Source organism: Salarias fasciatus, chromosome 1, assembly GCF_902148845.1.
Source record: "Salarias fasciatus chromosome 1, fSalaFa1.1, whole genome shotgun sequence".
NCBI classification, from domain to species: Eukaryota; Metazoa; Chordata; class Actinopteri; order Blenniiformes; family Blenniidae; genus Salarias; species Salarias fasciatus.
Window position 1 is genome coordinate 32464151 of NC_043745.1, and position 25338 is coordinate 32489488.

At 44.3% G+C, this 25338-nt stretch overlaps 1 protein-coding gene across 1 annotated transcript; it reads left to right on the forward strand.

The window, feature by feature from the left end:
• Positions 1–5646: 5646 nt before the first annotated feature.
• Positions 5647–14834, forward strand: LOC115387362 (para-nitrobenzyl esterase-like). The gene is made up of 9 exons (XM_030090088.1): positions 5647–5778; positions 6870–7290; positions 10746–10853; positions 11548–11744; positions 12474–12673; positions 12754–12812; positions 13616–13783; positions 14294–14521; positions 14658–14834. The coding sequence occupies exons 1-9, from the start codon at positions 5647–5649 to the stop codon at positions 14798–14800; spliced, it is 1656 nt and encodes a 551-aa protein (XP_029945948.1). The 3' UTR covers positions 14801–14834.
• Positions 14835–25338: the final 10504 nt, after the last annotated feature.

The window sequence follows — 25338 nt, forward strand, 5'->3', positions numbered from 1 at the left end:
TCAGCACCTCTGGAAATAACATCCCACAATTCAGATTGCTTGTCAGGCTGCCAAACAACAACTTGAAGTTCAGTGAGCATTTCCACAGTTCAAGGATGTCCTCATTGTCTCGCCGGAGGAAACTTGCTCTGTAGGGATACAAAACACAGACGCAAAATTCACATCAAACAAGAGAAAAGACGGATGCAGAGAAATGTCTTCGATTTCTCATGTTGTATGCAAACGTAGCAATTTTCCATGCATGTGATGTGACATTCTTGTCCTCGAATGACCTCCTAAAGACAACAGTTCTCTCGGGAACTGTAGTTTGTGGCAGTCTGGTATAACATTAAGTCCTCTGAAGAACCTGCTTTTTATAGCTGACCTGGACGTTTCCCTTATCCCGCCAAGAAATGTCACTGTCTTACATCACATGTCGTTCAGGCCTGTTGTCCTTCAGCAGTGCAGAAATTGACCAGCAGATAGCCATGTGACTGAAAGAGGAATTCCTGTTTTGAACCCACTTCCATAGTACAGTAATTATTGAGTAATGTTCCTGTTTAACAAGAAAGTCAAAGTTTGACGGAATCGACACTGATCGTTTAACCATTAAAGGTATAATGGACGATGTTTTAGCCAATGTGTGGCGTGATGCGAGTCTCAACTATTGGTCCTCCAACATGTCAATCACGCTGGAAAAAAAGATTGCGTAATGGCGTCAAGTGCACTCGTAGGAGCAGCAGAGCAGGTGGGATGGTCTGGCGCATGCGCATTTTCAAAAAGCGAGTAGCAGACATTTGGCTTCGACTTTTTCGAGAAAATCGTCGATTATACCTTTAAGAGTTAGTTTTAAAACGAGCAGCGACAAAAAAAGGCGTTATCTGACATGGGCACAAATAGATGCAAATATAGATCAATAAATAAGTGGGCGTTGCAGATTAGATTGTAAATGATTACTAGTGAGACTCTTTGTCCCAGTCCTCTAAAGAAAGAGACACTTTAACAACTAGTCAAAATGAAAGTCTTGTGTCTTTTTTAGTGGTTACATTGAACTGATCAGACTGTGATGAGAAGTTTTCCAGAGAGAAAACCCAAGTGACTCTTCATGCAGCCTCACAACTTTGTCAGTCTACAGTTGAGCATGGTGAAGACATCATCATGCTGTTAGTAAACTGCTTTAGTCATCTATGGCTTTGAAATGGAATAGAATAGAATAGAAATATACGAAAACTCCCACAAAGACACGGACTTTGGAACAGGAGCTCGGGGGTTCGAATCCCGGTCAGGGCGTATGGTAATCCAGTTGGGCCCTTGGACAAGGCCTTTAACACATACATGTCCACACCTCAGCATGAGCAAAACCATAAATGAAAGTGTCATACCGGACGTCGCCCGGGTCAACAAGGTCCGCGTCAGGTGTTGTGGAACCAGGGCATACTGATGACAAATTGGTTACTGGAACAAGACACTCGTGGAGCAGGTCGGAGAACAGAGCGTTAATGGAATGCTACTACAGCAGTAATCCCAGTGAAAGGGGATATATGCAGAGAATGTGGGAACAATGGTTACTTCGAAACCCAACATCCAAGCTGACTACGAAGCAGCTACTAAATCAGTGCTCGAATATCCGCAAGAGGAACTTACTATCACAGTTGGAGATTGAGGAGGTGAAACAAGAATGGGTACCAAGGCCCAGCATCTCACCCACGGTACCAGATGCTACATCAAGGGGGAGCCAGGACAACAGGTCATACCAGATTGGATACCAAGCCCCAATAACAGAGCTGAACACGAGAGCAGCTGACCTGAGAGAGAAGATCATGACGTCCTGGGGAAACTCAACACCCTCCTGGCTGCCAAGGCTAAGTAATGATAAAGTACCATAGGAATCTCTACTGGAAGATGTGAACAAGCACTGCTAACAATCCCTACCAGCACCATCACTGAGACCAATCAGCTGATATATGCAACAGCGACAGTCATCCTAGAGATGCTTGACTACAAGATGAACAGCATGAGTAGCCGGAGTGAATAAGAACCTCCATGGAAAAGAAGGCTAGAGGCAAAAATCATGGCAACACGGAGAGAAGTCAGCTTCCTCACAGAACTAAGCAGAGGGGTGAATCTCAAGAAAGAACTGCCCAAGAAATACAGAAAGCTGTCAATAACTGAGGCACTGGAGACTGCTAAGCAAAGACTCACTGCCCTTTCTACCCGCCTAAAGAGATACACGAGAGAAGCGGAGACCAGGAGAATAAACAGGGTGTTCTCCAACAATCCAGCTAAGGTCTACTCTCAGTGGCAGGGTAGTAAGACCACAGCAGACCCACCCAGGGCTGAGACTGAGCAATACTGGAAGAGTATCTGGGAGAAAGATGTGTCACACAACACCATTGCCCAATGGCTGGCAGGCTTGCAGGCAGAGCACAGCAACCTCCCAGAACAAGACCCAGTAGTAATTACAACAGCAGATGTGCAGGCAAGAGCGGCCAAAATGAAGAGCTGGACACCTCCAGGGCCCAACAAGATTCACACCTACTGGCCTAAGAAGCTAACTGCACTCCATGAACGCCTTGCAGCACAAATGAACCAGCTGCTAATATCAGGGACCCACCCTGAGTGGCTAACCCAAGGTCGGACAGTCCTCATCATGAAGGACGCCCAGAAGGGAACAATACCATCAAACTACTGGCCTATAACCTGCCTCAGCACCACATGGAAACTCCTATCCGGCATCATAGCGGCCAAGATAAGTAGGCACATGGATCAGTACATGAGTAAAGCACAAAAAAGGATTGGCAATAACATCAGGGAGGCCAAACACCAGCTATTGGTTGACAAGCCAATTGCTCAAGGCTGCAAGGCCCGCAGCACCAACCTGTGCACTGCCTGGATTGATTACAAGAAAGCCTATGACTCAATGCCACACACATGGATACTGGAGTGCTTGAAACTGTACAACATCAACAGGACTCTAAGGAGCTTCATTCAGAATGCAATGGGGCTGTGGAAGACAAGTCTAGAGGCCAACTCAAAGTCAGTGGCACAGGTGAGCATCAAATGCGGCATATACCAAGGTGATGCCCTGCATCCCCCTGCTGTTCTGCATAGGCCTGAAGCCCCTCAGCCAGATCATTACCAAGAGCGGCTTTGGATACCGGTTCAAGAGCGGAGCAACTGTCAGCCACCTCCTCTACATGGATGACATCAATCTGTATGCCAAGAATGAGCGTGACATCGACTCCCTGATTCACCTCACCAGGATATACAGCAATGACATTGAGATGTCATTCGGACTGGATAAGTGTGGACGAATGGTATCTAGAAGAGGGAAGGTGATCACAACTGAAGGAGTTGAATTACCTGAAGGGAACATAACAGATGTGCAGGACAGCTACAAGTACCTGGGGATCCCACAGGTAAATGGTAACCATGAGGAGGCAGCTCGAAAGTCAGCCACAGCCAAATACCTACAGAGAGTAAGACAAGTCCTGAAGAGCCACCTGAATGGCAAAAATAAGATCCAGGCCATAAACACCTATGCCCTACCAGTAGGGATGGGACAAGATCTCGTGTCGCGAGATCTCGCGAGATCTCGCGGCATTGCGATCTCGCGAGATCAAATGCCGCGAGATTAAGTACGTTTATATAAGGCAAAAACTCTTTATTAACTGGAATATTGACGGATACATTACATGGCGCACAGCCATATAAACACGTGCAAAACCCTGAATATGCTCATATTCATATTTAAAAACCCGGTCGAAAAGGACATGAAATACTGTTCTGCGCATGTTCTATCCGCAAGGAATCTTGGTCTTTTGAGTACACAAACTACTTGTGATACAGTTTAATTGATACGACGTAAAGAAAATGTGCGGAAACAATCGTTCGGTTCTTCTCTTTTATTGAAAAAATGGTGCATCGCATCAATGCACATTTTACCACGTCTTGCCGGCTCACACTCTTTTTCTAACAACATGCAGAGAGAGCCTGCAGCGGCTGCGGCGCCCCTCTTCCTCTGTGGTGTCTGTGTAAAATAAGGTTGAACATGCAAACAGCGCACCTAGTGGCATGAAGTGCAAATGCAGTCATGGCGTCGTCTGTGCGCCGCGGTTTGAATGGGAATAGGCGAACGAGGCGGCCGCCGAGGGAGCAGTGTGCAGCGGAGGGTGCCGTGGCCGTACAAGGGGCAGTCCGACCCGACACTCCATGCTCCGACGCTGCATGTGAGTACCGCGCTGCCCCCACACCTCTGCACCAAACCCCCCATCACTGAGCTGACTTCAGCTCAGTGATGGGTAAATCCACCTCTGAGACCTCAGCCTGTATTCCCTCCACAGAAGACATGGCAACGGGATTGAGGAGGTCCCCAAAGTATTCCTTACACCATCCGATAACATCCCCACTTGAGGTCAGCAACACCCCACCTCCACTGTAAACAGGGTTGGTAGAGACCTACTTTCCCCTCCTGAGGCACCGGATGGTTTGCCAGAATTTCTATGAGGCTGATCGGTAGTCCTCCTCCATGGCCTCCCAATCTCCTCCCAGTCCAGAGTTTTTGCTTTCACAACTAGTCGGGCTGCAGTTCAGGACACCAATCGGGTTCAGATCAGGGAGACCATACGACCCAATTATCCCTCTAATGTCACTGTCGCTGCCCACGAGGGTGTTGAAGTCCCCCAGTAGAATCATGGAGTCCCCAGCTGGAGCACTGTCCAGCACCCCTCACAGGGACTCCAAGAAGGCCGGGTCGTCGGCCCGTAAGTCGAAACAAAAGTGAAGCGCCTGTCACCGACCCCAAGGCGCAGAGATTCGAACCTCTCGTTCACTGGGGCGAACTCTAACACATGGTGGATGAACTGTGGGGCTATACGCAAAGCCATGCCACTGTGGGTAACTCACTACAGGCAACGTCAGAGAAGTGGAGAGTCCAGCCCTTATCAAGAGGCTGGATTCCAAGACCCAGACTATGTGTGGAGGTGAGCCCGACTATATCTAGCCGGTACCTCACAGCTTCCCTCACAAGCTGGGTCGCCGGGCATAGTGCCGTCAGCTGCCACCAAATCCACATTGCACCTGGGCCCTTGCGGTTCATTGAGTTGGTGACGAGCCCACTAGAGGTCAGGCCCATGTCACCCCTTTGGGCTGAGCCCGGCCGGGCCCCGTGGGCAAAGGCCCAGCTACCAGGTGCTCGCTTACAAGCCCCAACCCAAGGCCTGGCTCCGGAGTGGGGCACTGGCTGCGCCATACCGGACGACGTCACAACCTTTGTTTTATTCCTTCCCATAAGGGCTTTTGAACTTCTCTCAGTGTGGCCCGTCACCCAGGACGTTTGCCAGGGGAGACCCTACCAGGGGCATAACCCTCCCCACAACATAGCTCCTGGGATCATGCGGGCGCTCAGAGTCCCCCACCACGTTAAGGTGGCAGTTCTGGTGGGAGGCGATTCCCTCTGATGTGATGCTGAAGTTCTGAAGTGAATTACAAATGCAAGGCATTTTAATTGGAAAGGAAAATGATTCACCAAAGCAAAGAAAACCATTGAAGTTTGGTATTACGTTGTTATAATGCCACTGTTGTACCGGTCTGGCCGCCTCAAGATGAAATAGGATTGTATGTGGCCCCTGAAGTAGAATTACTTTGACTTTCTGTTCCAGAGTGAAAATGAACGAGGCCCTGTTCCGTCGCTGCATCCTCCTCACCTGTCTTGCCACCTACCTGGGCTGCGTGGCACAGACGCTGCCACCTGATGTTGCCCAGGTTTCAACAGACTGCGGTGACTTCAAAGGGAGACATGTGAGTTCAGAATTCTCATGCAGTCACAGTCAGTTCCCACACAGTGTTTTCTAAGACTCCATGTAAACAGAAGAGAGTAGAAGTACCGTACTTCATTAAAGCTCATGTCCGGAGTTTTGAAAGAGAGAGGTTTTTTTAATCCAACATCTGGAGGTTCCGCCCTCCCTCTGCTTTCATGAGCGACCAAGCTACGCCCCTTTAATTATGCACGCGAATGATCTGTCGGGTGAAAATGAGAGCCTCCGAGTCTTACAACATCCGACATGTTTAGCCGTTTACGGTGGATGTTCAGCAGACAGTGGATATATCCGAGGTAAGCGCGGCGGCTGCTGCGTAGCAAACTCACCTCTGCCTGGGTGAGTGCGCATGCTCTCTGGCTGCGTGCACACTTTGATTGACAGCACGACAAGGCGGAAGCTCGAAATCCTTTGGCTGACGCTGACCGGCGCTTTTTCGGATAACATGGGGGTCTATGAGACGAAGGCGGAGCTCATAAATAAATTTTTATATTGCTTTATGCTAATATTATATTGTAGTATCGAACCAGACTGACACATTTAAGCTCTGTTAAAAATGATACATACATTGGAAATGAACGGAAACTCCGGACACAAGCTTTAATCTCAGAGGGAAATTGGTTCCAAGAATTTCCATCTGGGATTAATGAAGTATTTATATTACATTGACACAACAACATTTTGAAGTCACAACTCAACACTTTAGATGCATTTTGGGTGTTCATTTACACAGTGTTTTTCTTCGAATAGAGCCACTGAAAATGTAACTTTTCAAGAACAGTTCTTGTCAGAGTAAACAAAAGTAATTATTTTGAAGAAAATAAGGAGCTTCAACATGGAGCCTATTTACCATTAAGTTCAGTCAGCAGTAACAAATCTGTGTTATAGGATGAAAAGTTAAAGATGGTTCATATTTAGCTTAACAATATAAAATGAAATATAGGTATGACAGACTGAAAGAATAAAATTAATTTTAAAATAAAGCTGAGATGTAAGTCTGTTCAGAGCATTAAAACCCAGTGAAAAAGTGAAGAAATAATCATTCCTGATCATAAGTTATTTTGTTTCCTGCAGAAAAATGGAGCATACTCCTTTAAAGGCATCCCCTATGCGGCACCTCCAGTGGGTGCCCTGCGCTGGGCCCCACCGGCCCCCCCGGCGTGCAGCAGCGAGGTCACAGATGCGGGCCATTTCCGCAGCATGTGCACTCAGGTGCGGCCGCTGTCCAGCACGGGGCGGCTGATGGGCCAAGAGGACTGCCTCTTCATCAACGTGTGGACGCCCACGCTGCAGCCTGGCGCCCGGCTGCCCGTCGTGGTGTGGATCCATGGGGGCTACCTGCACATGCTCAGCGGAAACGAGCCGGGCTACTCGCCCACCGAGGAGCTGGCCGCCGACACGGGAGTGGTCTACGTGAGCTTCAACTACAGACTCAACGCCTTTGGCTTCCTGGCTCTGGAGGTGCTGAGGGAAGGGTCTCCAAGGAACACGTCGGGTATGAAACACCGAATCCCAACTTACAGGAAACAGTTCGTATGTCTCTGTGAGGTTGTCTGCTTCTGGTTTTCATGCCTTAAAATGAAGGTCCGTCAATGAAAGGTCAGAAAGGTGTTTTTATGTTACTGTAATTAATAAAAGAAGACAAACTCTTCGGTGTGCACTAGGAGGGTCGAAGTTAAAAAAAAAAAAAATCTCCATGTGTAACACGGACTTCTAACCTACATGTACCTGGTTCTACACAAACACCAACCTCCACTGGTAAAAAATGAAGTTAATGCAGCAGTGCAGAAAAGCTGTAATGCCAGGGAAATTCCAGCAAGGGGCGATGATGTTGGTTTCAAAAAGAACACAAGTCTCATTGGAACCCTTCAAAAATGCCGAAAATTTTCATAGTGCAAATAAACATAGTAAGAGCCCAGTAAAATATAAAAAGCTCCTGCCGGTCTTGGCCACCGGGGGTCCCGGCCGAGGCTTTCCTCTACCCCCTTCTGGACCAGCGCGTGGGTGTCTGCCTGGAGGAGTGACTCGGATCTGGGCTCTGGGGTGGCTGCCGGTTATCTGGGTCCTGAGGGTCTCTCTGGCCTCCTTCTAATCTTCTCAGGGGTCAGGGGTCATATATGCATGATCACTATCACTATCCACTAACATATTTTCATGATAGTGCTGATCTTTAATTGCTTTTCACATTCTACCTGTGGACTCGGTTAACTTGTTTTCTTGTGGTGGGTTAGGCCAATGGTGATCTGTAGAAGGCCTCTCCTTATGCTTTGGTGTAATTTCATACTTGAATCCTCAGTTTGCATGCCCCAGTTAAAGGTGCTGTAGGCAGGATTTTGCTAGTCAATGCGAATTTGTTTGTGTTTTCTTTGGATTAAATGTTAGAGTATCCATTGATAATCCTTTAGGAGTGTAGTATATTTGCACTACCGCGAGGTAGCAGCGTTTCCATCTGTCTCTGTTCTGAGCTGAAAAGGATTCTCGACCGCTCCAGGTATGTTTGACCAATCAGAAGAGCCCCTGAAGTTCAATCCTGACTGATCGAGGGGCCACGCTTCAAAGCTCTGCTTCTCGTGAACACGCATGAGGAAGTCCAGGCCCGCACATTTACCTGCCTCGTCGGACATAACATCATCAAAACACCACGGATCACACTGTCTGTTTCTACTTAATTCTTACAAAAAAAGGCTTTGACCCCAGTCCCGCCGTGAAAAGGTCACAGGTGAATCAAACCCGGCCGTGACACTGCCGGCCCCGCTCGGCACCCCGAGGTGGGCACGACTCCGGGTTTCAAATCGCCATCTTGGATTGGTCAAATCGCCATCTTGCGAAGGTAATCCTGCCGATACGGCACCTTTAAATTCTCCAACAAGTCCAGAAGATGCCCTCTGTCGTGTCTTTATGTAGGGGCAGTAGCCCATTGTCTGGAGTTAAAAAAAAAAAAAAAAGAATGTCTATCCTTGCGCTCTCTTCCTTCTCTTCACCCCCTTTTGTTGTTGTTAGCTTGCTTGTACACTTATTTGTTTTTTTTTCACTTTCTTTTTCTTTCACTTTCTGTCCCCCTGTCAGGTCCAGCAATATCATGGATCAGCACTCAAAATAAACGAAATAAGTTTTAAAAAAAAAAAAAAGCATTTTTTATAAGAGGAGCTTTAAACTCCTCTTAACACTGGAGTTTAAACTCCTCTTGGAAAAGCAAATCTGTCAGGTGTATTACAGCAGCCAGACTCCCATTCTGCTGCTTCCATGCTGGACAGGACAGGTTTAAAACAAACAAACAAAAGAAAAAAAAAAAGTGAATCTGAAGCTTTCAAGCAACATTTTCATGCCTAAAAATACAATATATAGGTGAGAAATGGACAGAGAGGAGAATGAGGGAAAAAAATCACATGTGCACAGTTATTGATTTTACTAAATGGTCCCATTCAATTCATATCAGTTCATCGTTATTTATAAAGTGCCAAATACAGCACAGTCATTTCTAGAAACTTTCACAGAGAAAGTAAAAGTTATGATTTTTTTACCTACTTTATTGCTTTTACACATGTAGACGTTGACACCCGCAGTGTGCACTGGCTTTTACAAGCAGTCCTGTGACCCCGTCTGAACCAGTAGCCTTCCTGATGCTTCACCATCTCCATCCAGTGTCAGGCTGCCTCATGCAGTGTTCAGCTGATCAGGATGGAGGGGTGGACTGCGGAGGGTGGGCAGGGGGTTTGTTTGTAGCTGGTAACAGTTCTGATCCCCCTGTTTCACGCTGGTGTTCAGTCTGCATCCAGTATCTCCTCCTAGCAGAAATAATCCCCCTTTTCAGATCAGCTCTGCACCTCACCTGATGGCAGAGCTGTTTTTCTGACTGTCACCACAGTGAGGACAGGGCTGTTGAACAGAACTTGATGTTATTCAACACTGTAGATGTTTGTTGCTCTATCTCTCCTTCATTGAAGATTTTCCTTGTGTCCTCAAACCAGACTGCTGAGCTAAAGTTCAACAATCTTCATTTGTACGTGTCTTTTTCTAGAAATTATTTATGGACTATGTATAGATAATTGACAGCAACATTTCAGTGGTTAAAATTGTAATTTTGCAACCATAGTTCCTCCTGTGTTTTCAAAATAAATACGGCAAAAACAGTATTATGGGAAACAGGTGGATTATGTATGAATTCTAATCTTTTGCAGCTGTGCAGTAAAAATGTAAACCCTATAAACTGTAGTGATGTATAGGCTTGATTTTCTGCGTGGATTGGTATTGTTTGTGCACAGGTGAAATATTGCAGCATTTACAGCAAAAAAGTGATTAAAAAACGCCACAGTTTGAATAGAGGAAAGTTAAGAAAAACTAATCTGGACCCTGAAAATCAAGAATAGTGGAAGCTTTTAGAAGCTTTCATCAGTGCACTGTGAGAGTTCATAATGGATACGTTGGATATTTCCTGCCAAGCTGTTTACCATTTAAGCAGAACTTTCATATTTATGGTGTTTACGCTGTGCTCGTGTTGGAACTGAATTGTGAAAACGTCCATACCTTTCCATTAAGCTGTGAATACTTAATGGATGCTCATGCCATCTGGATGAATGGAGTTCTGCAGGAATGTTTGCAGTGTGATTTCTGTTGCATCATGGAAACCAGACTAGTGTGGCCTTGATGTGAAATGACCCAGTGAATGTTTAGACATTCCATGACACGATGGATGGATGGATGAGTCCCCCTCCCCGTGCACTCCTCACACTTTCTAATTATGAATACTCCTAATTCCCTGCCCCATTTCCTCGCTCCCTCAGCTGGAGACGAGTTAAATTTAGTTTTGGCTGCCAGAAAAGCCACTGCAGAAGAGCCACTTTTGTTTCTGATGAAGAAAATGGGACGGCGGAAACAAGGACACATCAAAGCAGGCTGTCGTCACTCATCAATCCTTCCCTGCTTCCTCCTTCTCCTTCTCCTCCTCCTCAGGGAATTATGGCTTCCTGGACCAGATCGCTGCTCTGCAGTGGGTGCAGAAGAACATTCAAGCGTTCGGCGGAGATCCTGAGAAAGTCACCATAGTTGGACACAGCACTGGTATGAATCCACTGAAACTGCTTGAAGTTTTGTCTGTGCTGAATAATCATTTCCCTGAAAAAAAGTGTATGTTCTTCTTAGCTCAGTGGTGTTGTTGCTTTCTGATATTTGAGGACAGTGACTATGCATATTGAGCAGAAACTGAAAAGCCTTATGAGGCAGAGACACAGATCCCTAAAGACTAATGAAGGTCTAACGCCACACAATCCAGCCTTGAAATTATAGTAAACATGAAAAAAAAACACCACAAAAAGTATCACAAAAAGACAACAAACTAAAAGAAAAAGATGCAATCACAAAAATCATCAAAGATTAACCAAAAGAGGAGGAAGAAGATGGCAAAAATCCCAAAGTTTACTGTGATAGCATCCACATATGGTCTTAAAAGACATGCAAAACACAACTAAGAGACAATGATGACTTTAAAGGGACAAAAAAAAAGAACTACAAGTTAATCAGAAATGATCAAAGTGAAATCCCAACTTAAACACTGATTAATTTGCAAACTGATTTTTTTTTTCCCACAGTTGTTGCAAGAAGTGTTTTTAAACTAAAGGGATCCTCAGTTTTTCCCAGTGATTTTTCATCGAAGTCGAGAATTGCAGCAGAACTTGGAAACCAAGACATCTGATTGGTAACCTGAACTCCTGGTTAAAGCTGCTCTTTCAAATGTCTTCTGCTTTGTGTGGCGAAGGTGGGACGTCTGTGTGGACTCTGATGACCTCACCGCTGGCCAAAGGTCTTTTCCATGCGGCGGTGGACATGAGCGGCTCGTCCGTCCAGAAAGGAACGCTGGAGGAAGTCGAGAAAATCAACAAAGTGTTTCTGACCAAGACGGGCTGCAAAGACGCCGCCTGCCTCCGACGGCTGTCTGTCCAAAAGGTCCTGCAGGTAGGACCGAACATTAGGACACAGCAGGTCTTTAACTGAACTCCAGTGGTTAAACTCCCTGAATGTTTGAAGATTTCATAAAATACTGATGTTGTTACTCATCTTCAGTCAGTGAAGACAAGCTGCTTTTTTTTTTTTTATCAATTTGACAGCTGAATGTGACATTTCACCATCAGAGGACAGAAATGTGTGTAATTTCACTGTGAAAGTAGAGAAATGAAACATCTTGAATGCATTTGTCGTGTACCTGAATACAGAAACTTGGTCCCAATATGTCAGACGGACCATTCTCTGAAGAGAAAAGGAATGCTTTAAGAAGCTTTAATTCCACGTTTGTGACTGAGAGGCTGAATAATCAGTGCTGCAGTTATCACGCATCACAGCACTGTTATTTTAAATGTCAGTAAATGTTTCAGGCTGTTGCTCACGATGGCCGAAAATCATGTTAGTGTGTGGGTGTCGACAAACGGCAGCGTTCCCGTACGGTCTCATTATTAGGCTATAAGTATTTTGCATCTGTAAATGAATGTTTGCACATAATTTTGAAGCTTGTGTTTGTAAATGAGGTTTTGCCATCCCGCAAGAAGAATCTGTGGAATATTGCAAACTTGTGAATGTGGAGTTAAGGTTTTGCATGGTTGTTAAAAAAATTTGCATTTGTGAAAAAAAAATGTTCCTTTCCGAACATCCTGCTGAGGTGGCCCATATTCCTGCGTTTCTTCTTCTCAGGCCATCCCGTGGAAAGAGTACCCCTACTGGGGGACGGATGATTTACTAGATCTTCCCACTAAAGGGCTCTTCGTCGGCCCGGTGGTGGCGGTGGACGGCTACCTCCTGGAAGCGCCGCCCTTTGAGGTGTGGGAGAAGAAGCTGAGTCACAGCGACGTGCCGTTCCTCATCGGGTCGACTCAGCAGGAGACGGACTTCAGGTGAGAGGCGTCCTGTTTCAGGTGCTTCAAGGTTGACAGACGCTGAGCTCAGGCTTCACTCACTTCTGTTTCCTCCCCAGTCCTCCAGCTGAAAACATCTCTTCATGGACCTGGGACGACTACCGCTGGTTTGTAACAGGTACCAGCTGCTGTGTGGATGTTCAGGACGCTGCTGTGCAAGTTACCAAAAAGCAGGAGTTGATTTCAGTTTAAAAAGTGGAGGAGCTTCTTTTGTAAATCCTGAAACGCGGGTTATCAGTCGGGCTGTTGAGTATTGTAATGACGATGTGATTTGTAGTACATACAAACATTCATAAGATAACCAGGTCTTTTGACTTCTCCCAGTGTGGACGGCCCCAATGGTGCCGTTCTCCATGATTTTCAGTGCCATGCCATGTCAGCCTACTGTCAGCTGCGTGTGTGAGTGCACGCATGCGAGTGCGGTCAGTGTAGTGTTGTGTGCGCTTTACTGTATTGTATATGGTCAGATGGTTTCGAGGGACAGGCTTCCTTTTTTAGGATTTTATGTTTTAAATGCTTTGAAGCTCTTTTCGTCTGAGTGCTGTACGAACAAAATCTGATTTATTGCTCGGACTGTTGAGTATTGCAGTGATTTGCAGTACATACAAACATGCAGGACATGTCCTTCTCTTACTGCTTTGATTTGTTTTCAGAAATAACAGCGATCATGCACAACGTGAATGCAAACTCTTTTGGGCCACAATTACATTTCAGTCCCTCTTCTCCGATGTGGATAATACACATACTGGCATCTCGATAAGGATGAATTATTACTCCGTATTAGTAGTCTCTGTACCTTTTTGTTACTTTCTTTCCCTCAACAGCGCCTATTTTAATTGCGTCTGTTTGCTGCCGATGTTCTACATGCTGCGTTTTCCTGTGTTTGTCACCGATTCTCGTCTTTGTCCCGCCTCCTCTCAGAGAAACTTTCAACCTTCAATGAGACGCTGCCCGCTGAAGCACTGCACTTGTACCCGACTTCGGATCCTTGCCCCACCAAAGACCGCTGCCCCGAGAGGGCATACACCACCATGACCTCTGACCTCAGGGTCAGCTGTCCACTCAGCGACGTGGCCCAAAGGGCAGCAGGTAAATGAGGGCAGTTCAGACGATGACAAGGGTGCATTCAAAAACAGAAATTATTTATTTATTTATTTATTTATTCATTCATTCATTTGTTCATTCATTCATTCATTCATTCGTTTATTTATTTATTCCAAAAGAAAAGCATAAACTGCAAGTCCAGTGCAAAGACCTGAGAACTGGATCTATGTGGTCCACTTTCTCCACTTTCTTGGTGTTCATCAAGACTCAGGTAGCAGTGTTTTGGACGAAAATGCTTCTCAGTTTTAGTTGCATTTTAGTCATTTTTATCTGGGATAGTTTTAGTCTATTTTCAGCCAGTTTCAGCAATAAGCAACAAAGTTGTAGTAACTAAGCCTCCGTTCACTCTGCAGGCAAAATTGACTCAATTTTGATTTTTGTTTTTTTGCCTACAAGTGATCTGATCTGATCTGTTTTGTGGCCGAGTCAATGTTGCAATATAGCAGTGTCTGCTGTGTCAATCTTTGTCTATTACAATACTTTTTCTTCCCCCAGCGGCTCTCAGTAGTCCAGTCTATCGCTACGTCGTGACGCACACGCCATCAGGACCCGTCAATGCCACCAGCGACTTGCTGACGTTTCCCAGTCGCTTCTCCTTCCACTGCCTGGATGCTGTGACGTTCTTTGGGGGTCTGCAGCCTCTTCTGGGTAAAACTTTGTCCACCGAGGATCAGAGTTTCTGGGATCTCTACAAACGGAACCTCCTCAGCTTCGTGAAAACAGGTGAGGATGGTGTTCGCAAACTTTAGAATCCAATCAATACAAACATCGAAGAACTAATTCAAATCTGTACTGTTTCACTCTCGTCAGTGATTCAGGTCTTTCATTCAGGCTTTGAAAGTTTCTGACCATCTTACAGGTAAAATGGATGCCGCGTGGCGGGAATTCCCAGAAGCCACTGCTCTCCTGTCACACAACTTGACAGTGGTCCAGAGCTACTCACCTGCTCGATGCGATCTGTGGAAGAAGAATGGCCTGTCTGAGTACGGGTGGATGAACTGATCTGGCAGCTTGAATAGGTAAAGGTCAGGAAGCAACAAACATTGGAATGAAAGGAAAGTTCTGGTGTTTGTAATTTAGAAGGGAAGTATGTGGCTGCATGTGAAAATGGGATCATGCTGACCAGAGTGATTGGTATGGGAACTGTATTTAAAAGCCTTAATTTGAGTTGTGTGAAGATTTTTTTTTAAGGGATTACTTTACTTGCTTCAGGGGATGTTTGATATGTGATCAGAAAACACACGAGCTGAATGTGTTTAACCTGTGGAGCTGATGTGTCACATGATGTTTCCTTGTCCAGATCTGCTGTTTGCACTGACTCAACCTTTGACTTTTCCCTGCCAAATATTTGCACTTTTCTGTGAACATAAGCTCTCACTCCTGTATTTGAAGTCATAGTTGCTGAGTTAAGCCAAACTCGCCTCCTTCGTAACCGTAAGCTGTCGGACTTATTCCACTGTTTGAAAAGCAGCTCTGTCAATAAAATCACCAAGTGTTTATTTACACACGTCTTCATGTTGAACCAATTCCAGTTTTTCATATTTTGTTGGCTTTGCAATATATTGTTGATGATTTTAACTCGGGTGTTGTGTTTTATATGTTGAACTTTAAAAGAGAAATAAATTTGCGTTTGATCCATCACATGTTGCAGACTTTCTTTAAAAATGTGATGATGACTTTGTCACTTGGTGTGAGTTGAACCAGCTGCAGCTCAAACCAAGGAGTTGGCGCTGGAGCTGAAGAGGAACGGGGTTTGTGTGTCCCCTGTGTGTGGACTTTTTCAAGGAATACAAATATTTGTGGATCAAAAACCTCATCAGAAAGTCCAGTGGCATGGTGGGGGGTGAAGTCTGTGCTGGTGGTCTCAGAGAGCAGGATCCGGTCCACACTGAGGTTCATCCTGAACAATGTCTCTCACCACCTGGTCAACAACAGGAGATGCTTTATTTCTGTAACCATCAGGCTCTTTCACTCCTTCTTGTAAACAGTGTTTGTTCTGTTTATCTCTTTTACCAGTCACCACTTGGTCCGGTATGTATTCACAGTCAATATTACTTATTTAAATGTATTCTGTCATATTGGTATTTTGTCTTTGGTGCTGTTTATTCTGTCTTCCTTTTCTGTGTAGAGCTGTGCTACGAGAATTTCCCTGAGGGAAGAAAGGAGTATTTCTATTGTATTCTTTTCTACTTGCCAAGTCATAAAACAGTGACGGTGTGCTGCTGCCTCCATCGCTGCGCTACCGGGAGCTTTCCAGCAGATGTCACGAGAGGAGAGCCCAGAAAGAGGGGGAGACAGTGTGTATCTCTGCGCTCACTCTGCTGATGGCATTTTTCAGGTTTTATTTATTTTTTATACATTACCTGAATCGAACTTGAGACATAGGGGAAAATGTTTACAAAAGGGGGGAAAAATTTTATATTTTCAAGATTACACTAAACCAAAAAGCCACTTATTAGGATTGGGGGGAGAACACTTCTCCACACAGGGCCATGTAGGTGTGGATTCCATTCCTCCCTCAATCATGGAAAATTTACCTTTCATTTTTTAACGGTATTCTCTTGGTCTTGTATTGAAATTTGTCTGATCTTAATTTTATGATCAGATTTCGGGCATGTGCGTTCTGAAATCCTGTTTGTTGGTTTGAGCAGGACGTCTCCATACTGAGCGTTTGAAACCAGATATAAATGTGATTGGCCCGGCGTGTCACGTGACCGCATCATGTGGACAGACGAGGCGCTGTGACGGGTCGATTTATGCAAAAAATTAACTCCTAAAATAAAGTTAACAGACGATTTATATGAAAATCAGAGTCTGATAAAGCCAATAAGGCTGTAGAACCTAGTGATGGAGGCCAGAACATGTTCTGAAACCGGGCGCTGTATGGGTTTATTTGCACTCTGAAAATCGGCATTTTTGAATGGATTCCAATGCGGGCTTTTGTTGAAACCAATACCATCGCCCCCTGCTGGAATTTTCCCGCAATTACAGCTTTTCTGCGGCGGTTGTTGCTTAGTTAAACCACTGGGTGTGACGTCACTGAGCCTGGCTCTCATCTGGTTCCAGCTCTGATGACATCATCACGCGCTCTGCTCATTTCAGCTCAGCTCTGCTGATCTGGTCCACATTGTTTCAGAGCTCCAGAGAGGAAGGAAGCATCTCGTGGGTCTGCAGCTTTAGCGACAGTCAACACATTTCAAACACATTTAGCGACAAACACTTCAGACATGTCCCAGAGTCAGGATCCCAGATTCAGAGGCGGATTTCCGAGAAAGCCTCCCCGGAGATTCAACGTTCCTCGGGAGCTTTTAGATATGCGCTCTCATATCGATGAACTATTAGAGACGCTTCGTTACCGTGAAATGGAGATTATGAATTTGAAAAGTGAACTGAGGGAGAAAACTGGAACGCTGGAGCAGGAGGTCCTCCAGGAGAAAAACGAGTCCCTCCAGGCGAGGAACGAGTTCCTCGAAACACAGAACCACTCCCTCCTGGAGAAGAACCAGACCCTGCAAGACGAGAACAAGACCCTGCAGAAGGACAACCAGACCCTGCAGGATGAGAACAAGACCCTGCAGGATGAGAACAAGACCCTGCAGAAGGACAACCAGACCCTGCAGGACGAGAACAAGACCCTGCAGAAGGACAACCAGACCCTGCAGGATGAGAACAAGACCCTGCAGGATGAGAACAAGACCCTGCAGGATGAGAACAAGACCCTGCAGGATGAGAACAAGACCCTGCAGGATGAGAACAAGACCCTGCAGGATGAGAACAAGACCCTGCAGGATGAGAACAAGACCCTGCAGGATGAGAACAAGACCCTGCAGGACGAGAACAAGACCCTGCAGGACGAGAACAAGACCCTGCAGGACGAGAACAAGACCCTGCAGGACGAGAACAAGACCCTGCAGAAGAACAACCAGACCCTGCAGGAAGAGACCAAGACGCTGCATTATCAGATCCAGTCCCTCCAAAATGAGAAGCAGACCCTGAAGGACGAGAACAAGACCCTGCAGGAAGAGAAGCAGTTCCTTCAGGAAGAGAATCAGATTCTTCAGGAGGAGAAAGCCAAGGTTACAGACACATACAGGATCTTGGTGGAGACCATAAAGGCCAGGAGGAAGAAAACACGAGGCTTCGTGAAGCTGGTCAGTGGAAAAGGAGAGAAGAAGGAAGCTGGAAACACCACAGAGGAGACCAAGAAGGTTGTGGTTATGGAGAAAAATGATTTATTTGGAAGATGGACAGTGTTACATTTAAAGAAACGCTCTGGGATGAAGGAGGTCGTCACCACCAGAGAGGGAAACATGACTACGTCAGAAGTGGAAGTGCTGGAAGAAGGAGAAGCAAATTGTAAAAAAGAGGCTGTGGGGAAAACAGCAGACAAGGAGGAGGGCAGCCGGCCCAAGGGTTTCTGGAGCCGGTTGTTCCGGAAAAGAAAGAAACCTGACCACAGTCAGTAGAAAGGATGAGGAGGAGGCTGCTGCGTGACTGGTGGGGCTGCTGCGAGACTGGTGGGGCTGCAGCGTGACTGGTGGGGCTGCAGCGTGACTGGTGGGGCTGCAGCGTGACTGGTGGGGCTGCTGTGTGACTGGTGGGGCTGCTGTGTGACTGGTGGGGCTGCAGCGTGACTGGTGGGGCTGCTGTGTGACTGGTGGGGCTGCAGCGTGACTGGTGGGGCTGCTGCGAGGAGAACCAGCCTGTCTGCCAGGCTGCCTGTCTTCCTCAAAGTGTTTTTCAGCACTGTATTAAGATGAACTGAAAAAAACTATTCAATAAAAATGAACCTAAATGAATCATAAATTCATTCATCAAATTTCTTCTTTTCTTTGTTGATTCCAACTGATTGCAGGTTGTAATTGTTCAAAAATTTCATGCTGCACATGTGCGATCTCCTTCAAAAATCCCCTCAGGTTTGGTTGAGGTAAAGAAAGAAGAGTTTCATTCCAGCCACCATTGATCCAGTTCACACCACTTTATTTGTCTCCAGTGGGTGATTCAAAACACACACACACACACACACACACACACACACACACACACACACACACACACACACAAAATCAGCATACACAGATCCAAAAAGAAACATCAAAATAAACCAGATGAGCATCTGAATGTGGATGTGAGTATAAAAATGTATCTATCAAACATAGAAGTGTGAAATAGAAACATGTCAATGGTTTTACAGTCAGCACTTCACGTTGGGTTTTTTTTTTTTTCTCATTTGCTGACTTGTTTCAATTCATTTAAAAAAACGTGTCTCCAGCTGCAATGCACTGCTGTCTACCCACTTTTAACCCAGAAGAAGAAGAAGGTCTTCCGAGTTGTCCATTTTATTAAAAACTTCCTGACTTTATACATGTTTCTAAAGTAGTTGATGAAAGAATTTTGAAATTCGTATTTTCTTCTAAAATCAGACTCGTCATCTTTCATGAAACATTGAACTGGCAATAAATTCTCCTTTTCAGAATTCATCAGTAGATCAATAGAAACTTTCTGAGAAAAATTTAGATTAATCAATATTTGATTGTTATGCACTAAACACTGACAGAGCAGGACATGAGAGACTAACTGATCCAGATTAACTTGCTGTGTAATCTGCAGACTGATGCATCAGGACCTGGAACCACTTCTGTTTACTGTGGCTGGAGGGGATTTTAATGGTGCTTCTTATATCTTCCAGCAAGGCTTCATCTGCTTCTGCTCTGGACACACACACACACACACACACACACACACACACACACACACACAGTTCGCTGTCATTCATAAGTCACAGTGTAATTCAGACCTCACGGCTCGCTCTCTGCTGTAGATGAATGTTTGTATCAGGAGAGTAAACAAGTTTCTGTATCCGTGCTAATATCATCCAGCAGGCTGAAGGCAATCACTCCTGCTCTGCTGCCACATTTCACTGTGAGCGAGACCTGACTGCTGCTAAAGGGATCATTTGAGAAGAATCAGGGGTTTTTTTTTTCTGCACAGAGGCAAAAGCAGCCACGTGCATTTCACGCCAGAAAAGTGTTTGGAGATAAATGAAGTCTCTCAGATTGAGCTTTGTTTCAATGACTAAGGGTTTAAAACTGACTTAAAGGTGCTGTAGGCAGGATTTTGCTAGTCAGTGCTAATTTTTCTGTGTTTTCTTTGGATTAAATGTTAGAGTATCCATTGATAATCCTTTAGGAGTGTAGTATAATTGCACTACCGCGAGGGCGCAGCGTTTCCATCTGTCTCTGTTCTGAGCTGAAAAGGAGTCTCGACAGCTCCAGGTATCTTTGACCAATCAGAAGAGCCCATGAGGCTCTAACCGTAATTGGTCGAGGAGCGTTCGTAGCACGTTCTTGTGGGAGGGGCTTAACTTGCGTAAGGGCGTGATGTCAGAGAAAACAGGACAGGATTGGCTGTGCTGGGTTTCAAATCGCCATCTTAGATGGGTCAAATCGCCATCTTGCTTAGGTAACCCTAAGCAAGATGGTGGAGATGCGGAATCCTGCCTACAGCACCTTTAACGTACGGGGGATAAGAAGAGCTCACTCATGAAGTTGAACTTAATAGTTTAAAATCAGTCAGAATGAGTCAAGTGGCCATATAATAAAACCTATAAAATAATCGACGCCAGAAAAGTTATTATCCTGATCAAAAATATCCAACCTTCAACAGAACAAGAATGATTTAAGAAATGTGTTGGTTTTTAAAGGTACTTTATCTAAAGCTCAAAAAACAAAAACTTTAGGTTGAATTATGAAAAACCACACAATAGCCTGGTGTTACTGTGGCTAGTGTCTTTAGTCAGCAACTTGTTACACAAACGTGAAATGCAGAGATTAAATAATAATAATGATGATGAAAAAAATCTCTATGTTATGTTATTGGTGTGAGAAATGTCAGGTGTGGTGTGGGGTGTGTGAATGGACTGTAATGTGCGTGTCTCACTTTCAGTGTGTGAGCGTTGACATCCCTGATTGAAGGGTTTGATATATTTTGAAGCAGTTCGTTCTCTGCCACAGTCTGTCAAAACGATCAGCACAAACTAAAGGCTAAACGAGTCCGTTTAGAGTGAAGGAGGGTCTTCCAGCTGTAAATGAGCAGGTCATGAGGTGTGTGTGGAAACGAGCCGTGAAGTTCATGCAGGAGGACTCCTCACTGTTCCTCCTGCTCAGGTCCAGATCCAGAGGTTCAGCTTCAACCTCCAGCTGCTCACATTCCTCCTTTCACTCCTCCTGGAAATTTCTCATCTTTTGAAGACATCTTGTGGACCAGGGGTGTCCAGCCCGGGTCCTGTAAATCTGTCCTACATGTTTTTAGGTCACATCCTGACAACAACACATCATCAGGTTCAGATGTGTTGCATTAAAACATGACTGCTGTTCATTGATTTGCTGCTATTTGCTATTGTCTCAAGCTTAAAATCAAATGTTCTTACCTTCCTGTACAGATCTCACATTTGCCTTATAGTTGACTAAGGGGACCAAATCAATTATTTATACTGTACATATGTGGCATGCTATGTGGATCTATGTCTAATTGCACTGACAAAGCTACCTGGGGAATTGCATCCCAGGAAATCCCCAATAATAACTTCGCTCACTCAGGTTGAAGACGATACCTCCAGGGCAGAGAGGTTCCACTTTTTTCTTCCTACTTCAGCCCTTGAAGGAGGCAGTTGCATATTTTCCTCTTTTCCCTGCTTGTAGCTTTGTTCTTTGTTCTATCATCAGAAGATGGTAAAAACAGTGAGATGGTCAAACCCTGCGAGGACGGTACGGCTTAAAGTAGCTTTAGTCAATAGTCAGAGACATTGTTTAGTGCGTTTACTCTCTTGCCATATGGCATATGTAACTCAGTTACAGTAACTCGTGAAGTGTAAAATCATGTTTGGGTCACGAGAAACGAGAAATTAGGGTGTTGAAGGGAGCAGTGAGACGACACAAGACATTTTCCTTTAATAAATGTTGCAGAAAGCCCAGCTGAACGTGTCCCTGGCAGTTCACTTATGAGTGATTTAACATTATCCTCAGTTGAACTTGATGTGGATTTAAGTCCTTCAACCAAGCTGCCTGATGTTACAGGGTCAATTATTAACCTGGTGCTGCTGGTCGGCTCGCTCACTTGGTGCTCTCGGCTGCTCGCTCGGCCGGTGCTCTTTGACATGTTTCCTGCGTTTTCCTTGCATAAGAGAGGACCAGCGGATTTAACATTGTCCTGAGTTGAACCTGATTTGCATTTAGGTCCTCCGGCCACTCTGCCTGACATAACGTGGCAATTATTAACTCTCTACCGCGTGCCTTTGGGTTCTGGAATCATAACAATGTAGTCACTGAAAAGGTTGACTGAGTGCTTACCATGCTCCATGACAAGTGATTTCCCCTGCTATGGCACTCTTCTCCTATAGCCTATTGCGTTGCATATTGCATTTGAAAGTGAATGTTACCAGTCAACCATAGCTTGCTGGGTAAAAGCTGAGATATACTGCGGCCACAGTGTGCATACAGCATTGCCTATCGTCCCTTTGTTGCTGTCTGTGGACAGGAAGACTCTCCCTTGTGGCCAAATAAAGAAACAGTAACATTAAGGAACAACAACCACCATGAAAACCCCATGTGTTAAAATCTCTCTCCTTCCACAGACAACAACCATGATTAACTAAACATCTGAAGGAATTTCATCGTCAATGTTGGAAAAATGAGGGAAATAGTGTAGATTGAGGGGTGTTTAAATAACCTTTTGGTTCAATGACACAATGACGTGAAGCCTTTGTAAACAGAGTTTGGGACGCTCAGAGAGGGCGCCTACTTTCCTCTGTGCATAGACTTCAGTTATTCCTCTCGAGTTGCGATTTAAAACGGGAACGGTGAGTTGCTTAGCCGCCGTTTTGGTTTCTTCTGCAGCTTTCTGCAAAGATTGTTTTGAAAGAGACAATTGGGAAGTTCATGTTGAAGCAGGACTTAGTGCAGGAAATTCAGCGAATAGCTCTCACTTCGCCTTGTAGTAGTCTCTGAATAACACAGCAGAACTATTCTATCTAGTTGTGATTGTGAATTTATTCAGTTTTTTTAAAAAAATGAATATCTGTGGAAAAAAACTTAAAGGCCCAATAGTTAAAAACACTGAAGTTGATTTCTTCTTTAAACAGAATTATGATTGATTAAGAAGTTTTCTTCTCAGACAAAAAATATTCTCCAGCATATTTCTGACATCTGCTTTGACCCATTAGTAAAAAATCTGACTAAATTATCACTACTAATGCCAAGTAATGAAGCTCAGATAAGGATATTTATATACATATGAGGTACATCCACGAAGACAACTTTATCTTTATTTTTTTTCCTTTCTCAGTTTTGTTGTATTACAACTGTTAACCAAGATTTGCATCATAGACTTCCTCTGCAGTCAGTAGTCGCATTTCGACAACCCTGTAACAACCATTAATGTAATCAATTACCAGTAACAGATAGGCTATTTTATTTTTACAATCATGATTGAGAGATAGAGAGTGCGGCACAGTGAATATCCAGTGAACGAACATGACGACTATGATTGTTTTGCATAACAACAAAAGCGTGCTAAAAATATAATTTCCAAGAAATGTAGTTCTGTTTGTCCATGCATTTGTCCATTTCCATGAACCACTGCTTAACTTGGCTCTATTGATGTATTATTATCTTTTGGTCCAATTATATTTAGAAATGATTTTTTTAAATGCTACTTCAGTCATATATTAATTTACTACATAATATTTTAACATAAAAAGATCAAATGAAATATTTGCATTATTAGCTTTTGCAAACACTGTTTTTATTCCTGTAATTTCCCATTTCTTTGTAAAAAGAACTGTCTATTTTCAAACCCATTATAAAAAATGTCCTCTTGTGTAATTTTGTCAGGTTACAAGTGGTGTCATCAGAAAATCTTGAAAATGAAGCAGTTTTATCATGTTATCATTCTCTTTAAGTAGAGATACTCTATATATAAATGATGATTGGATGAGTCTTCCTTTTTGATTTTCAAAAGGAAAATCCTTCTAAACTGAAGACTATTTTGTGAAGTCAAGAGGTTTCAAAATGGGTCACACTCAGTCATAGCTATTGAATGGAATACTATTGAAGGTGAAACACCACAAACTCAGCCAGGACAAAACATGAACCATGACGAAAACACTGGGTAAAATAAGATGCAGACAGAGTAACTGCACTTTCTGCCCAGAATTTTAATAATTATTACTGTAGTGCTCCTCTAAAAAGTCAACACATCTCATGACGTTGTATGGTTTTCAGTTATTTTCACTAGTTCGGTCAAAAGTGACTACAAACTTTTTTCAGTCCATTTCAGCAGAAACATCCCATTGAGACTTACATCAGTTTTGTTAGTGGGGCCCACTCCACTTCAACATAAAGTATAACTTTGACAGGATAAGTCATAATATGACAACTGTTTCAGAGAAACAATGTTCGTCTTTTAGCATATCTCCACAATTGTTCTTAGACTCATTCATGTCTGTCTTTTAGGTTTCTTGTGAGTGATTTTACACCAACATGCATTTTTCTTCTGAAAATTTGTCTGATACTTTGAAACATTATCAAGGAAACTGAACATTTCTGTCAAGAAGGAATGAAATGTTTAAATGTTGATATTTTCAATTGATGCTGATTTTCCAAATAGAAGAAGAAAAGTTGTGCAGCTCTCAAGCCACAAGCTGATGATTGGTGCTTCTTTTGTGAATGCCACATGTTTTTCTGACAGATTGTGTCCAGCTGGACAATCGGGGCGACTGCGACAGTGTTCAGTGGAGTTCAGCACCTCTGGAAATAACATCCCACAATTCAGATTGCTTGTCAGGCTGCCAAACAACAACTTGAAGTTCAGTGAGCATTTCCACAGTTCAAGGATGTCCTCATTGTCTCGCCGGAGGAAACTTGCTCTGTAGGGATACAAAACACAGACGCAAAATTCACATCAAACAAGAGAAAAGACGGATGCAGAGAAATGTCTTAGATTTCTCATGTTGTATGCAAACGTAGCAATTTTCCATGCATGTGATGTGACATTCTTGTCCTCGAATGACCTCCTAAAGACAACAGTTCTCTCGGGAACTGTAGTTTGTGGCAGTCTGGTATAACATTAAGTCCTCTGAAGAACCTGCTTTTTATAGCTGACCTGGACGTTTCCCTTATCCCGCCAAGAAATGTCACCGTCTTACATCACATGTCGTTCAGGCCTGTTGTCCTTTAGCAGTGCAGAAATTGACCAGCAGATAGCCATGTGACTGAAAGAGGAATTCCTGTTTTGAACCCACTTCCATAGTACAGTAATTATTGAGTAATGTTCCTGTTTAACAAGAAAGTCAAAGTTTGACGGAATCGACACTGATCGTTTAACCATTAAAGGTATAATGGACGATGTTTTAGCCAATGTGTGGCGTGATGCGAGTCTCAACTATTGGTCCTCCAACATGTCAATCACGCTGGAAAAAAAGATTGCGTAATGGCGTCAAGTGCACTCGTAGGAGCAGCAGAGCAGGTAGGATGGTCTGGCGC